The sequence below is a fragment of the Salvelinus fontinalis genome, chromosome 2 (genome assembly GCF_029448725.1).
Source record: "Salvelinus fontinalis isolate EN_2023a chromosome 2, ASM2944872v1, whole genome shotgun sequence".
NCBI classification, from domain to species: Eukaryota; Metazoa; Chordata; class Actinopteri; order Salmoniformes; family Salmonidae; genus Salvelinus; species Salvelinus fontinalis.
The window spans coordinates 56,701,383-56,719,144 of NC_074666.1; the positions used below are offsets into that span (position 1 = coordinate 56,701,383).

The 17,762-nt window shown below is 42.4% G+C and overlaps 1 protein-coding gene across 4 annotated transcripts; it reads left to right on the forward strand.

The window, feature by feature from the left end:
- The first annotated feature begins 340 nt into the window (after positions 1-340).
- Positions 341-15,071, forward strand: LOC129821792 (C-terminal-binding protein 1-like). 4 transcript variants are annotated; one of them, XM_055879446.1, is made up of 10 exons: positions 341-466; positions 1,311-1,415; positions 8,414-8,568; positions 8,794-8,938; positions 9,068-9,274; positions 9,544-9,758; positions 10,822-10,952; positions 11,170-11,297; positions 11,571-11,691; positions 11,874-15,071. In XM_055879446.1, the coding sequence occupies exons 2-10, from the start codon at positions 1,358-1,360 to the stop codon at positions 12,061-12,063; spliced, it is 1,350 nt and encodes a 449-aa protein (XP_055735421.1). In that variant the 5' UTR covers positions 341-466; positions 1,311-1,357; the 3' UTR covers positions 12,064-15,071. The 4 variants fall into 4 exon arrangements, with proteins under 4 accessions (XP_055735421.1, XP_055735430.1, XP_055735440.1 ...); XM_055879455.1 differs by having other exon boundaries at positions 454-543; XM_055879465.1 differs by lacking the exon at positions 341-466 and adding an exon at positions 3,195-3,310 and having other exon boundaries at positions 1,329-1,415.
- Positions 15,072-17,762: the final 2,691 nt, after the last annotated feature.

The following is a 17,762-nucleotide window of genomic DNA, read 5'->3' on the forward strand; positions in this document are numbered from 1 at the left end:
ACAATTAGTGGCAGTGAGTGATGGCCCATCATGCCATGACATCAAGATATCCTCAAGTAGCACAGTAAGAGTCCACTCTTGTCCTGTCTGTGACTGCCCTCCACTAGATTCACTGGAACTGTAGCGATTAAATTGGGCTATACATGGAAAAGGGAAGTAGCAGCCTGCCTGTGGTTGAGAATACATTATGATCTTTGCCATCTTGAAAAAAATGAGTCGACCTCAAATGTGGTCCCTGAGCAATCGGGCGGATGGTCAGTGTGCGGCCTGCCAGATGCAATACCTCCTGTGTTACGTGAAGGCGCCACACTCAACTAACAGTGCTTTATATAGGATTTTCTTCATTCTGTGACTCGTCTGTCACCTGACTCCTCTAAACAAACTGTTTGGATTCATGACGAGCGGATCAGTGGGAAGACAACTAATTTTGACCCCACAACACTAAGAATAGAACCTGCACTATTTGGTAATGAATGAACCTTAGCTAGCTACCAATTAGTGGTCTGATCTGATCCAACAGCTACAATGTTGCTGCTCCGAAACGTTAGTCGTCGTATTATTCTATTGAAACAAAAAATTGTTTTTCGCCGCTTGAACTTGTGTGTTGATGTATGCCTGTAATTTATCAGCGCTAGCTAGTTATTATTAGCTTACTAGCTAGCTGATAGCTTTTAAAACAGGCCTGTTTTCGCGAACACTCACGTTTGCCTGGTGTTCGGTACGCTAACTAGCCATGTTAGCCACACGACTTTATTGGCTACTGACTTTGAATTGTTAGGCTAGCTAACTACTTTTTAGTTTGCTGACGATGGCTAGTTAGGCTGCTAACAGTTATCTAACAACATTTAGCCAGCTACAGTACATAGTTAACGTTAAAGTTTGTATATTGCTTACTGCTTAGCTATTTAGCTAACGTTAGCTACTTATAAACTGAAGCTTCAAAGTGTTTTACGTATTAGCTAGCTAGCTAACGTTAGCTAAGAAGCCAGAATAGTGTGAAAGTTGATATGGAAATGAGTTGGGTAGTTAGCCCCTAATTGTCTGTGTTGGCTCTTGCCAGCAGTCATGCTAGCTAGGGGGGTTAACTAAAATAGTTAGCAAAAAAAAAAATCTAAGCAGAGTTAAGTAAATAACTTTATTAGCCATAGCTACGACTAGTCGCGTGGCTAGCAACTTTATGAATTAGTAGCTAAGCCTGTCACGTAACTAATTTATCTAAATATTGAAACGCTGTTAATTTTATTAGGCTTACATCGGTACACATGGTTCCCCAGGAAGTGTTTTGACTATTTGTCTTGTGTACCTCACAGCTAAAGCCTTTGGTCTGTTTGTGCTTTGGCTGGGGTGAAAAACGCTGATGGCTCTCATGGATAAGCACAAAGTCAAGCGCCAGAGGCTGGACCGCATTTGTGAAGGTCAGTACATACTTTTTACCATATCACGTTAGGGACTGACAATCCACGTGTACAAGCTTCTGTAGCTAACTAACATAGCTAAGGATTCTTGAAAATTTTATATTTTTTTATCCAATGTAGAATGGCCTGATGATGGACCATAGACATATAGGTGATGGACAGCATGAAGTTGTGCTTGACTTCATTATGGCAGACAATGGGAGCGTTCCTCTGCCCAGGCGTTACTGACATGCCAGATCTTACAACGCCTGGATAGTTATTTTACGTATCAGCAAACCACATATGTTATAGCAATCTGTCAGTTGATGAAACAGTTGATGAAGTGGCAGGCAACCATTGGTTAATGCATGCAGCATCTGAGCAGGGGAATGCGACCAGTGTTATACTCTGTCCAATGTGTGAAGGGAAGGGTTTTCCAATGATTGATTAACAGCTCTAATTCCATAATCGACAAAAGAGCGAGGGTGCCTGCCTGTGGTCCTTCATGTTGCGTTGGTCAAGTCATCACTGGCTGTTTAGGTTACATACATTGATAAAAACAGGAGTGCATTTGGAAAGTATTCAGACCCCTTCTCTTCTTCCACATTGTTACATTACAGCCTTTTTCTAAAATGTTTTAAAGAAATAGTTTGAGAACTATCTACACACACAATACCCCATAATGACAAAACAATAATTTTTTTTTGAAATTTTATTATTTAAATTTTTAGCAAATTTATTAAAAATAAAAAAACAGATACCTTACTTACATAATTATTCAGATCCTTTGCTATGAGACTTGAAATTGAGCTCAGGACTGTCCTGTTTCCATTGATCATCCTTGAGATGTTTCTACAACTTGATTGAAGTCCACCTGTGGTAAATTCAATTGACATGATTTGGAAAAGCACACCTGTCTTTTATATGGTCCCACAGTTGACGATGCATGTCACAGCAAAAAAAACAAGCCATGAGGTTGAAGTAATTGTCCATAGAGCGAGGCACAGATTTGGGAAAGAGTACCAAAACATTTCTGCAGCATTGAAGGTCCCCAAGTGCACAGTGGGCTCCATCAATCAGCTGCTGGGTTTGCTGTTATTTACAGAGGTTTGGAACTCTTTCTTATTGGTCTATTAACTAAAACTCCATCCCCATGCTGAAATTTCAGGGGGTCTTTTCAAACTGCTCGTACACTTAAAAGGCATTATCAGAATTTTCACAATTCAACAGTATTATTCCAACCTCATAGATCTATTTACATATATCCACACTATCTACTACAGAAAATTCAGTTTTGAAAGCACTGTTCCTTTTCAAGGGTTTACATGTGGTTAGGCTAAGTTTTATTGTAATTTTTTCTTCAATAGCTTTTGGCATATTATGCACTTTATTATTAATCTAGTTTACTGCATATCAAGTAGCAGCCTAGCTGCTTTTAGCAACGTGGGTATATTTACATACACTAGCGTTGCTTTCTATTGTATTGGGTTGCACAAAAACAGTCTGCGGGAAGCCAATTCCGTTTCAACTTACTGTGCCAGTGGGCAGGAGGGTTGGTCATTATGGGAATTTGAGACAAAATACCTAAAGGATCGTATTATTAAACAGACTTTCCAAACGTGGATCTGTTGTAGACCCACCTCTCTGCTTACCTCGGTGTCAAAATAAGTCCCCCAAAAGTTATTCCTTTTTTGTCCACAAATGGCGCACATGCAGGACTACCTAACCTAGCGTCTCAATGCTAATAAGCTTTGTTTTGGTTGGTTAAGGCTGAATTGTTCCTCCCTCTGATTGGAGCAGGGGGCAGGCAGAAGGAGGAGGGTGTTTGCCTGGGATTGTGCCAAGCGAAAGCATTCTGACAGTAGCTGTAAGTGGAGAAGGAGAGGAAGAAAGGCTGGTCAACTGCAGCATGCAAGGTTAGGAGGATGAATGTCTTGTTTTTCTGGGACGAGAGAGGGGAAGCAGGGGTAGATGGATAGGACAGAGTACAAATCTGCTATTTGGTTTAGCATTTTTGTCCTTGGGGTCTCTTCTGGTATTGTGTGTGTGAGAGAGAGAGAGTGCTCTGGAGCTTGTGTGGCAGGGCGCTGGGTGGGGTCCTGCAGCATTATCAGCCACCCCTCCCTGCGAGCTCACTTACACCCACAGTGGCAGGCGGAGGGGGAGAATGAATGAACGCTGAATGAATTGCATTGTGTGCATGGCCCTGCTGCCGGTCAGACCAGGCTTTCCACACACACGCACACATGGTCATGCACACACACTGCCAGGCGTCTGTCTCCAAGACCATATGGTGCATGTGTGTTGCCAGCTCTGCTATCTTTCTGTCGTGCACCTTTTTTGTTGTTGTCTTTAGGTTCATTTGTAATCATGCCTTTGTTTTGTATAGATAGAAATGGGTTATTTTTGTAGGATGGTGAGCGCTCTGCTTTTGTTGTGTGTTTATATTCTGCTCCAATCGCCTGTGAAGATTTGTCAGACTAGCGCCTTATTACTGCTATGTTTCATTTTCTGGATCAGATTAGAATGAGCCAAAAAAGCAATTTATTTTTCCATGAGTTGTCCTTGAGGAGGAATGATGGAATTTGTTGCAAACAGAATAGTAATCTGTACTTGGAGCCTTCATATTAAGCAAAGGAAGGAATTGACAGTCACAAGTGTCGTGGTCTGTGTGCACGCAGTGCTGTTGCTTTGAGTACTGCATTCTCGTCTCTTTAAAGAATCAATAATGTCTAGCCTTCTCTTTGGAAAAAAAAATTGTTGCCTCACGAAAGGCCCCTTGTGTGCCTGTTAATTCCATTTCCACTTGTGTTTAGTGTCATGATTTAGAAAGACACTAGTAATTGCTATTTTTTTTGCTTGTCATTCAGAGTTTTCTGCTGTCTCTACTTGGCACTCTGGCCTTAACGTTTTAGAATTGCGCTATTGAAGTGGGTTGGCATTCTACTGCCCTTTAAGGATTAGCAGAGTTAAATTGCTGCATTACTTTAGGGGATTTCTCAACTGTTAATGAATTATCTTCCAGCTATCTCTTAGGGATGGGCATGGTTATTCGAATATCCAAACTGAAATTAGTATTTGATTACTCGGAGACTAGTCATTTTTGAAGACAATAAAAAAAGAAGGCCTATTTTAACTATGAAAAGGCTTAGTTTAAAATGAAATACAATTATCTGTGATGTTGCTATATAGCCTACAAGGATAGACCATGACATAAAAAATGTACAACAGTTTGAGTGTGCCCCATTAAAAAAGACGCACAGGTAGCCTACACACATTTCACACGTGTAGCTTGTTGTTATTGTCGTTCAATCAATGCAGCGCTGCAGTGAAAGGCGCCATATGAGCAAGTGAAATTGGGTATTTCTAAATGGAAATACAATGACATAATTATTTTTGGCTAAATTAGGAGTAGCTACAATGATTGATTAACAAACAGCCTGTTGTTTCATATGAATGGAGTTGTTGGGAGTCAAGTACAGGCAGCACAGCAACATAGCCTCTACTGTAGCTAGCTAGCTTCTTTACAAATATCTGATGAAGTTAAGACAGGCACTACCAGATGGTATACATAATCTATGGCAACAACACGTTTGACTAGCGCAAGTCGGTTTGGCTACTCGCTTGCACCCTCTCTGCCATACACCCTCACCGGCCCCTGCCACTCCAGTCGTGCTAGCAAGTCTCAATTGAAGTACAAAAAAAAAGACATGCTTTATTACATGTGTTTTGACTATCCAGGTATCTTAAATATCATGACATCTGCGAATGTAAAAAGGGTTTTAATAAATGTTATTATTATTCGAATAGTGAAATAATTTCAAATGCCCATCCCTATTATCTATCTTTGCTAATTTAGGTGTACATCGTATGTACGTTTATTTATGAGATGTTTGTGGCGATAGGGCTGGCAGGCAGGCTGTGGATTGTTGCAGAAGGGCAGGGGTTTCTGCCTCCAGACATAGACATTTAGGTCATGATAGCTCAACAAGCCTGTGCCCCCAACCGCACCCTTCTGCTAATCTGCTGGAGGAGTCTCCCCTGATGAGGAGTGGTCTGGTGGGGGTTGGAGGACTGCCTTGTCTGTATTTGAGAATGGAGCAGACAGCTTTGTGTATTGTGTACTCTGAAATGGCAATTTTTATATATAGTGCATTCGGAAAGAATTCAGACCCCTTGACTTTATCCACATTTTAAGTTGCAGCCTCATTCTAAAATGGATTACATTTGCCCCCCCCCCACACACACACACAATACCCCATAATGAAAAAGCAAGAGCTGTTTTTTAGAAATAAAATAAACTGGAATATCACATTTACATAAGTATTCAGATCCTTTACTCTGTTGAAGCACCTTTGTCTGCGATTACAGACTCGAGTCTTCTTGGGTATGATGCTACAAGCTTGGCACATCTGTATTTGGGGAGTTTCTCCCATTCTTCTCTACAGATCCCCTCAAGCTCTGTCAGGTTGGATGGGGAGCGTCGCTGCACAGCTATTTTCAGGTCTCAAGATATGTTAGATCGGGTTCAAATCCGGGCTCTGGCTGGGCCGCTCCAGGACATTCAGAAACTTGTCCCGAAGCCACTCCTGCGTTGTCTTGGCTGTGTGCTTAGGGTCGTTGTCCAGTTGGAAGGTGAACCAACGCCCCAGTCTGAGGTGCTGAGCACTCTGGAGCAGGTTTTCATCAAGGATCTCTCTGTACTTTGCTCTCTTAATCTTTCCCTCGACCCTGACTAGTCTCCCAGTCCCTGCCGCTGAAAAACATCCCCACAGCATGGTGCTGCCACCACCGTGCTTCACCGTAGAGATGGTGCCAGGTTTCCTCCAGACATGACGCTGGCATTCAGGCCAAAGAGTTCAATCTTGGTTTCATCAGACCAGAGAATCTTGTTTCTCATGGTCTGACAGTCCTTTAGGTGACTTTTGGCAAACTCCAAGCGGGCTGTCTTGTGCCTTTTTACTGAGGAGTGGCTTCCGTCTGGCCACTCTACCTTAAAGGCCTGATTGGTGGAGTGCTGCAGAGATGGTTGTCTTTCTGGAAGGTTCTCCCATCTCCATGGAGGAACTCTGGTACTCTGTCAGTGAGACCTGAAAATAGCTGAGCAGCGACTTTCCCCTTAACACTAAGTGATTTTAAATGTAAAGGAATTTGAAACATTTAAAAACAATGGTAACCTGGGTAGAGTTCGGGTAGTAATAACCATCTAGGCCACTCAGGAACAGTCAATGTCTTCTTGGCAAGCAACTCCTGTGACCTTGTGTTTTAGGTTATTGTCCTGCTAAAAGGTGAATTCCTCTCCCAATGTCTGTTGGAAAGCAGACCGAAACGGGTTTTCCTCCAGGTTTTTGCCTGTGCTTAGCTCCATTCAGTTTTTTTTAAATCCTGAAAAACTCCCGTCCTTAACAATTACAAGCATAGCCATAACATGATTCAGCTACCACTATGCTTGAAAATTTGTACAGTGGTACTCAGTAATGTTTTAAATTGGATTTGCCCCAAACATAACACTTTGTATTCAGGTCCAAAAGTTAATAGCTTTGCCACTTTTTTTCTTTTTCAGGATGCATGCATGTTGCATTTTTCAGGATGCATGTAAAGGAATATTTTTATTCTGTACAGGCTTTTATTTTTTTACTCTGTCAATTAGGTTAGTATTGTGGAGTAACAACAATGTTGTTGATCCATCCTCAGTTTTCTCCTATCACAGCCATTAAACTCTAACTGTTTTAAATTCACCATGGCCTCGTGAAATCACTGAGCGGTTTCATTCCTCTCCGGCAACTGAATTAGCAAGGACACCTGTGTCTTTGTAGTGACTGGGTGCACCACAAAGTGTAATTGTTAACTTCACCATGCTCAAAGGAATACTCAATATCTGTTTTTCTTTTGTATTATTACCCATCTACCAATAGCTGCCATTGTTTGCGAGGCATTGGAAAACGTCCCTGGTCATTGTGGTTGAAATTCACTGCTTGACTGAGGGACCTTACGTTTATCTGTATGTGTGGGGTACAGAGATTTAGGTAGTCATTCAAAAATAATGTTAAACACTATTATTCCACAAAGTGATTCCATGCAACTTATGTGTTAAGCAACGTTTTGCTCCTGAACTTAATTAGGCTTGCCATAACAAATACATTTTAACTCAAGACATTTCGGCTTTTTATTTTGTTTTAATTTATAAAAATGTTGAGAAACATAATTCCACTTTGACATTATGGGGTAGTGTGTGTGTAGGCAAAAGTTTACGGGTGTGAATACTTTCTGAAGGCACTGTACGGTATGTTTGGGCCATTTTATTGTGTTCTCAATAAACCCAAAAATGTTAAGCCATCATTGGGCATTATGTAGCAATTATTTATTGAAATGCTGACATTTTGAAACCTGTCCTTTTTGGCACCATGGATCTAGTTGGTGGGAATTTTGGAATCTTGCTGCCTTAGAGTGTAATAGGTTAAATTTGCAATGACACTAACTTTGAGACACATCCTGGCTTTTTCTAGATGTGTTGTGGTCATCATAAAGGGATTTTGAAAAAAAATGGGTTACCTCTGTCCATGCTGGACATAATGCATTCATATGGGATTTTACTTAGTGACGTGTACAGGGCAGGTTTCCTGTCGCGTTTCTTAAGTGACACAGTATATCTTCATATTGTATATCATTGTAATCCCTAGACTTCAGTGAACTCTTGAATCATGTTTTTAGAGTGTAAAATGTAACTTTGTATTTAATACATCACTTTGAAAGTGAAAATTTAATGATTTTACAGCAATTTCTGATGGGTGTTCATTGTTACGATCATAAAGAACAAAACAAATGACGTATGTTTTTGGTGGTTTTATTGATTGTCTTCCCCAATCAATCTTATACATGCAGATGTTGAGGAAACTGTGGAAATTGACAGTTTGGCCTATGTGATCATGTAGATGGTCTATCTGATTGACGCTATAGAAAGGAGACATGGGGGGGATCCCATTTGACATTGCTGAAATTGATTTATTGTATTTATCTAGGCATTCGCCCCCCGATTCTGAATGGGCCGATGCACCCGCGGCCCCTGGTGGCTCTGTTGGATGGGCGTGACTGCACCGTGGAGATGCCTGTCCTGAAGGACGTGGCCACAGTGGCCTTCTGTGATGCGCAGTCCACCCAGGAGATCCACGAGAAGGTAACCAACTATCTCTTCCAGCACCACTACTCTCCTATACACCTCTAAGTATCTATCAGCATTTTTTTTAAAGTTGGGAAATGGATGATTCATGAACCTGTCTGTCGTTTTTGTGGTGGGGGGCTATTTCCAACTCAATGGAGTTAGGGAATGTATTTGCTCTTTTAATGCGATGGTAGAATAAGGATATGTCTGAACTCGTACATTCTCTCCCTGGTGCTTCAGGTACTGAATGAGGCAGTGGGCGCCCTGATGTACCACACCATCAGCCTTTCGCGGGAAGACCTGGACAAGTTCAAGGGCCTGCGGATCATTGTGCGAATTGGCAGTGGCTTTGACAACGTGGACATCAAGGCTGCGGCTGAACTAGGTTGGCTGGATCAATACTTTGCTTCACCTCCCATCTCTTTTTCTCTCCTACCTACTACACCCATCCATCCATTCACCTCAATATGTATCGTAACTAATCGCTGTCTCCTTTGTGCTCTGTCCCCCTCAGGTATAGCTGTGTGTAATGTGCCTGCGACATCAGTGGAAGAGACGGCGGACACGTCCATGTGTCTGATCCTGAACCTGTACCGCCGCGTCACCTGGATGCACCAGGCTATGAGAGAGGGCACCAGGGCTTCCAGCGTGGAGCAGATCAGGGAAGTGGCCAGCGGAGCTGCCCGCATCCGGGGAGAGACGCTGGGCCTCATCGGCCTGGGTGAGGAGGGAAATTGATCTTGTCTTAGCGAGGGCTCTCTGCAAGTGCAGTCATCATAGGACACATATGTTGATTCAAGTTTTCTGATGTGATCTGTTTTGAAGTTGCAGTGTATTTAAAAAAAAATATTATAATCATTATTATTGGTGTCCTCTCAGACCATTTTAATGTATATTTTAAAGTAAATCATTTTTAGTTTTCTGAGAAGTAGTGAGAGGTTCCTCTGACCGCTACGCCATCCTCCAGTCTGAGTGTATCTTGTGGCGCAGGGCGAGTGGGCCAAGCTGTAGCGCTGCGGGCCAAGGCTTTTGGCTTCAGTGTGATGTTCTACGACCCCTACCTGCCAGACGGAGTAGAGCGCTCTCTGGGCCTGCAGAGAATGGCCACCCTGCAGGACCTGCTCATCCACTCTGACTGTGTGTCACTGCACTGCAGCCTCAACGAGCACAACCATCACCTCATCAACGACTTCACCATTAAACAGGTATAAGACACACGCCCGCTACTGTTGCAAGGTATACCGACGCTTCTGTACTTTTTCGATACTCTTAACATGGAAAAACGGTTCGGTACTAGAATTTGTTACTTTCGGGTAGTTCTGTCAATTGCGGATCTATCAGTCCAGTCGACCCCTTATTATAGCGTGCACCGTGCCTGCTCCACTTCCGCCTTGATCACACCGATAGCGTCGTTGTCACATCTGGATATGTGTGCAACAAAAAAGTTCAACATTCACCTTCTGGTACCATTTCTGTCAAGCCGCCTACGCATACAGTTTGACGCATACGTTCGATAAATCCAACGTATGCACCACACAGAACGCACTGCAACTGCCTCTGCAACGCAATGCTGCAAAGCAAATGCAGATTTCCATTGGAAATGAATGTACTTCTGGTGTACCGAAATGCAATGACGCTGTCGGTGTGATTGAGGCGTAAGTCATTGCTAGCCTGCACTGGGAGTCTGGGCTGCATCATGTTAGCTCCCCCTCATGCGGTCTCTCGTTTCTGCCAAAGATGATCAGCGAACAGACTGCCTGGTGAATGACGTCAGAACTGGTTAAAGAGACGGCGCACATTTTTTGAAAATAAGCTACTTCTATGCAAATGTTGATCAGTACAATAAAATACGTCCCAAATGGAAGGGAAACAGATTGTCATCTGTAGCCCCATGAAATCAGGCAAAACAAACTCCACTCAATGCATGCACACCTATTGAGAATGCATTTACCTGTATTGTGGCTAGGCCTAGGCTACATCTTGATTTACCCAGTTTAGCAATAGAGATGTACCATTCAAATAAATGATTACCATTATGTATTTGTATTAGTAGAAACAAAGTCTAATTGATTTATGCATACTTGGCTGTCTCTACCGAGGTATCAAGTATTGTGATACTAAACCTGGTATTGAAATCAAAGTAGAAATTCTGGTATTGTGACAACCCCAACACACACGTGTACACCATTTCTGCCACCCACAACAACCTCATTACCAATGTGTTATTTTTGTCTGCATGGCTTGCTGACTGATCTGTCGTATGTGCAGATGCGTCAGGGAGCGTTTTTGGTTAACACGGCTCGCGGGGGCCTGGTGGATGAGAGGGCCCTGGCCCAGGCACTGAAAGAGGGCAGGATACGGGGTGCTGCCTTGGACGTACACGAGACAGAGCCCTTCAGGTCAGCTTCCCCCCAGCCCACAGGCACTTATAGCCTCTTCATCCTGCTTATAGCCCTTATAGTCCTGCTTATAGCCCAGTCATTTAAAACGTGCAATAACAATAACTGGTTTGACGGTTGTGATTCACCATTTACATTTTTTTTTTAATTTTATGAACACCCCCTTGCACACACTCTTTAATCTGTCTCACCGGTCTGTTTATCTGTACTTCTCCAGCTTCTCTCAGGGCCCGTTGAAGGATGCCCCCAATCTGGTTTGCACTCCCCACGCATCCTGGTACAGTGAGCAGGCGTCACTCGAGGCGCGGGAGGAGGCAGCTAGGGAAGTGCGCCGGGCCATCACAGGTATTCAGTTATGCAAGCCTCGGTGTATATCGGCATATTTATAGGCGTTAGGCACATACACTAGGATACAATGATACATTTCCATTTCTGTGCAGAGTGAACAATAGTCGGTCCACGTGAGACTTGGCACAGTAGCCCTAACCACTAAGTGATATAGTTTATCTATCACAGCACACAAGTTGTTTTGTAGTCCATTCCAAAAAACCTTATCAAGAGTTGTCATTCAGTAGACTTTGATCAGTTTGACTGTTGTGGTGTTTTTTCCCCAAACAGGCCGCATCCCTGACAGTCTGAAGAACTGTGTGAACAAGGAGTATCTGATGGCAATGCCCCAGTGGCCTGGCATGGACCCTGGGGCTATGCACTCGGAACACAACGGAGTTACTGATTACAGGTACGACCATGCTTTGTGGAGACTGTTAAGAGGGACAGTAAGCACCTGTAGGTAATACATGAGTGACAGTAAAGACAGCTCCAGGTATTGATGACATCTGGCTTGTGTTACATGACCCTAGAAAGATAATTCCATATAATGCTATTCTAATTCTTCTGTCTCAACTCTTCATTTGTCAACAGGTTCTCTACTGGTCTAGTGGGAGTGGCAGCAGGAGGCCTGACGGGGGCAGGCGCTGCAGTGGAGGGAATTGTTGCAGGGAACCTGGCTATGGCACATGGGATTGCCCCCGTGTCCCGACCTCCCCACACACCGTCGCCGGGGCAACCCTCTAAAGCAGAAACAGACAGAGACATGCCAACGGACCAGTAGCCAGCTGTCCCCATTTCCCCTCTGGTCCACAACATTCCGTCATCACTCTTCATGTTCATGCAAACAGATACACTAGTATTGAGGTCCATTCTGACCCAGCTTTGGTCCCATCCAACAGAACAGAATCCTTCACGAGAGACCAGTCTGCATAGACTCCCTACACTCGTCCTCTTTTCTCTCATCCAGAAAGCAATAAGTGGATTACTCAAGGATTTTTTCCAGTTTGCTTTTAAACCCCTCTGTGTCTGACTTTCCTGTGGCTCAGTGTTTTTGTAAATTACTCCTTTACGGAGAGAAACCTGTTAATGTTTTTCCTGTATTTTTTTTGTTTTTTATATCAATTGCTGTTTGACATGCTATAAAGTGAAGCATGAGTCTGGAATGGTATAGAAGATGAATAACATTTTTTCCACTACTATTTGTTCACAAACCTTACAAAGGATTTTATATTATTGGGCTCAATACATTTCTAGTTATCACAATAAACGTGTGGCTCTGACTTTTTATGAGCTTTTTGATGTGAATTGAATAATATTGCAAGATATGCCTCTGCGGATAAGGAAAATACATACAGTATACAATGTTTGTCAAGACCACCACCTACACTTATTTTCTCTGTTGGTCTTGGAATATTGTCATGATTAAATGTATAGATCTTCTGCACATCCTTGTGGTTGCCAAGACTAGAGGGACGGCGCTCTTCTTCCCTTTCTATTTCCTTTATATGTTACCTTTTGGATATGAATACAACATGAAAACTATATCTTTGCCAAGTACTCAAATGATCTATCCTCCTTCACAGCACTCCAGTATCAACATTGCCCCTCAGTGTCTGCTGTCATTGACGCTATAATTTTGGGTGTTCATCTTGTGTGCTGCAGGCACTGAAACTTATTTTAACTGTATGGATGGATTCCATAGTCGCTGTCAAATGGAATGGAGTAACGAGGCGTCAAGACATTAGTCTGTCACATTTGCAAGGATGATGGCATCCTAGTAAATTGTGTCCACACCCATAGTAATATTTGTAAAGGGGCAGGAGCCCAGTTGATGTTGGTTTAGCTCAATGTCCTGACCACGTCAGGACCACTTCTGTTTGTTTTCTGCTCTGGGTGAACCTAGGGCTCACTGCTGTGTTTGTGTGTGCGCCAGGCACGCATCTGTGGCTTGGTCGCAGGGTTGTACACAACCATATTCAGAACATTTGACGACCGGAGGACAGCGGTTCATTACTACTAAATGAATTCGAGAAGTGATTAGATGGTTTAATTTCGTAATCGTCTTAATCTGAATTAATGCTTGGTACTTTGGCTGGCTTCCGGGTTAAGCGGGCATTGTGTCAAGAAGCAGTGGACATAGACCGAGGAATCCGTGGCAGGGATATCCAATCTGTTTACTGACTATCAAGGCAGGTATAAGAACAGATGAAGTGGAAAATCGGGAGTATAATTTTGGGTGTGTACTTAGCATTGCAGTCTGATGTGGGTAATGAAGTCCCTTAGTGTATAAGGTCAGCAATTCCGATATGCTAGTGGCAAAGCCATAACCTCCTCCCTACACACACACACAAAAAGTAGTCTGGGTACCAGTCTGTTTAGCTATCATTCCACTCCTTGTTATGCTAAACAGAATAGTCTTTGGCATATGTCACGAAGTGAAATGATAGCTAAACAGACTGGTACCTAGGCTACCCCTGCAGGCCTAGTCATAGAAAATCAAGGGAGTTTATACATGATATCACACTGGCACAGCTTCAGAGTTGCGTAAGTGTGTTACTGGAGAAGGGGACCTTCAGCCAAAGGTGGACAGCCTCCCATAATGCCTACTTGTAATCAGGGGTAATTTGCAAATGGGAAACAGTGGAACTGAATTCTGCCATCTTTGGCCATCATGATCTATAGAATTTCATTTCAACCCTTACTCGTAATTACACACTGGCCACGTATAGGGAAATGCCTGTTATACCTCATTAACAGATATTGAATGTAGCTTACTCTCTGTTATTCCTCTTAACAGATACTGCTGAGATCTATTATCAATTTTAAATATGTGAAATCACTGTTGGCCCATCTGTTAGTAAGATGCATGATTTACTCAGTTTCAGCAGATTTCTCTGATTAACTCAAAGAAAATAAATCCTCCCTGATGAGTCTTGACCTCCATGCTTGTAGTTTTGAAGTTGTCTTGTATGTTTCTCTTTATGGGTATTAATGAATTAGTAATTAGAATCCCCCCAAAATTAAGAAATTGTTACTTGCTTTAAATGGAATGACATCAGAATTAATAGTTGTCCTTCATCAATCAAGTTTTATCATTATTGAGATTACTTGTTTTATTGACATTGCAACAGAGAATATGAACAGAAAAGGGGAATCAAGCATTGTTGCTAGTGGACTTCTTGCTGACACCCATATCATTATTTTTATTTAAATGCAGAGGTAGTACATTGAGCTACACAGCTGTGATGAAGGCCTTATCCTGGACCTAACGTTAACTTCCCTCAAGTTATTTCCCACCCTCCCTCACTGGGTGCTCCACTGAGCCTTTTTAGTTAAATTAAATATAGCTTAGATCTGTATTCTGAAGACTTCATCTTGACAGCCCTAGTAACAGCATGATTAGAGCATTAGTGTCTCTCTGGGTTCGTTCAAGCATATGATCCTGTTTTACGTAAACTGATCATTTAAATTATCTGGAAAACAGCAAATTGAAATTAGCTGAGGGGGGGTGGGATGTATGGGAGAGAGATCAAACCTTTATAAATGGAATCCATGTTGTACAAATCTGATGTGATTGATGCCTGGATAATTTACATTACAACATACAGAAATGTAATGTGCATTAAGCTATTCTATTTTATGTTTAGATTTCTCAATCAGACTGCAAAATGAGAACAACCCAATACATTTGTAATTAGGATTTATTCTGAACTTTTTAAATCAGAACAATCATTGTGATGTAAGCTTCTACAATAAAGTATTTTAATAAAAAGTAATGTTCCTCTGAAATGTTTCAGGCATGGTAATGCATTTTTGTCAGTTAGATTGTATTATTTTCGTTGTTGGTCTCATATTATTGGTCAAAGCTTCCCATGCAAGAATTAAAAGTGTTGTGTGTGCATTTTAGCATTTGAAAAGCTCCTGTCACATTTATAGTGTACCCGCGTATTTCAAAAAGCCAAACTTGCGCGCTCAAATAGATTGATTGCAATCTATCAATGGAGGAATGCCCAACTGCATGTGGGCATTCCTCCATCTGCAGGAAAACAGAACTGCCCGACAGGCGGTGGCAAAGGACACTACCTGTCGCCCCCGCCTCCAGCAGGCAGTGTGCTAACTAGCTAGTTAGCTAGCACATGGTGTCGCCCTGTCTCCCACCTGCTGTGTAACGGAGACTTGATATTCTGGATTTCCCCTGACTGTCTATGTGATTAAAATGTGGGTCAAAAGGGTAATACAACTATTAGTGTTTTTCGTCAGGCTATGCCATCATTGTAGTAGTATAATTAATGTGCAATATTATACCTTAATGTATGTGTAATCTTTTGATGTGTTGGATAGCAGATGTAACAGATATACCAGCCACCCCACACATCTCTATCAAAGCTGTGAGGAAGTGATGTAATAAATACAACAGACACCCTCGCCGTAACGTTAACAGAACTGTGGGAAAGCAGTGCTCGGCCGGCGGGGGCGAAGGACTATGGCCTTTTATCAATTAGATGTGCTCACCTCCTGCGTCCTGTCCTCCGTCCTCTCTCGCCTCCTTTTGAAAAAGGTCAGAGACGTTCGTTCTCCACTCGCGCTCATTAAGCTAATGACGTTTACAGTGTGGTAGTGTCGGGGTAGGTTCCTTGTCCCTTGTCAATCATTGGCTTATTGGTGAAATCAGCAGTCAGACAATATCTTTAAGTAAATCAATCAAACCTTTATTAATGCAATTGCAGACAGAAGTTAACAATGGAAACACAGCATGTATGTCTCAGTAAGTTCTGCAACCAACCAAAGGGTGCAGCTGATTGTATACATGTGATCACTCCCTGGTGGTGTGATCACCAACGTCGAAGTATATGTGCAGCAATAAGCTGAGGTTACCTTAAGGTAACCTAGTACAGTAGATTCTCTGAGTTCAGTAGCATTGTCCAATGTCACACAAGATCCAAATGTCAAAACCAGAGTGGTTACTTCTCTTTATCTAGTTTTGGTCTCACTCACACCCAGCCTGCAAGCACACTTGCCTCAGCTAGGGCTTAACCGCAAAGACTAATATAGATTGTACAAGCTAAGTATAGTGGCAGAGTTCAGACACATAGCAACAGTACAATAGTGCGACAAGCATATGAATCTTAAGGTCCACTTAATCAATAATGGGGAGGGTCTTTGGGACCCTACCACCTACAGTAGATTTAAAACTCTTCAGCAGTGGGATACACATGAGTAACCTCGATGAAAGGTCGATCGAGAAGGGGAGGCCACTTCCGTTTGCCTACTAACGAATTGACACATTCCTCGACCACTAGACCACTTATTGGTTTCCGGGTCACAGATGAGGGAGGACGGAGGAGAAAGGACAGAGGGCGGTCTTTTGCCCAAACTATGAAAATCTCACTGTCTAACGGTGTTATACCTAGCTAGCTACCAGTTTCTCCCCGCCTCCCGCCTGTTTACCGGAGGCTAAATTTAATTTCGTAGGATAACCGGAGTCGACATTGCAACCAACTTTAAAGTCAAGACTAACTGATCTACAAATCACCTTATATCATAAATAACTACTCAATCTGTTTGTGAACAGATCCTCAGAACCAGCTTGCTGAGAGGACTCTACTCTAGGTTAATCTCTCTGTAGGTGATAGCTTTTTTATGGAAGGTTTAGGAATCGCTTCCTTTTAGGTGGTTGTAGAATTTAACGTCTCTTTTCTGAATTTTGTTCAATAGCGGATATCGTCCTAATTTTGCTCTGCATGCATTATTTGGTATTTTACGTTACGCATGTAAGATATTTTTGCAGAATTCTGCATGCAGTTTCTCAATTTGGTGTTTGTCTCATAATGTGATTTCTTGGTTGGTGAGTGGACACCCAGACCTCACAACCATAAAGGGCAATGGGTACTATAATTGTTTCAAGTATTTTTAGCCAGATCCTATTTGGAAAGTCATATTTTATGTTCCTTTTCATGGTGTAGAAGGCCCTTCTTACCTTGTCTTTCAGATCGTTCACAGCTTTGTGTAAGTTACCTGTGGTGCGGATGTTAAGGCTGAGATAAGTATATATTTTTTTTGTGCTCTGGGGCAATGATGTCTAGATGCCATTTGTATTTGTGGTCTTGGCAACTGGACCTTTTTTGGAACACCATTATTTTTGTCTTACTGAGATTCACTGTCAGGGCCCAGGTCTGACAGAATCTGTGCAGAAGATCTAGGTGCTGCTGTAGGCCCTCCTTAGTTGGGGACAGAAGCACCAGATCAACAGCAAACAGTAGAAATTTGACTTCAGATTGTAGTAGGGTGAGGCCGGGTGCTGCACACTGTTCTAGTGCCCTCTCCAATTCATTGATATATAGTACCAGTAAAAAGTTTGAAAAAAAAAAAAAGGTAAACAAATCAAAATATATTTTATATTGGGATTCTTCTAAGTAGCCACCCTTTGCCTTGACAGCTTTGCACACCCTTGGCATTCTCTCAACCTGCTTCACCTGGAAT

Coding starts and splice junctions, on each gene's coding strand:
- LOC129821792 (XM_055879446.1), top strand. CDS start 1,358: ATGGCTCTCATGGATAAGCACAAAGTCAAGCGCCAGAGGCTGGACCGC. Junction 8,569..8,793: donor CCCAGGAGATCCACGAGAAG/GTAACCAACTAT, acceptor CTGGTGCTTCAG/GTACTGAATGAGGCAGTGGG. Junction 11,298..11,570: donor AGTGCGCCGGGCCATCACAG/GTATTCAGTTAT, acceptor TTCCCCAAACAG/GCCGCATCCCTGACAGTCTG.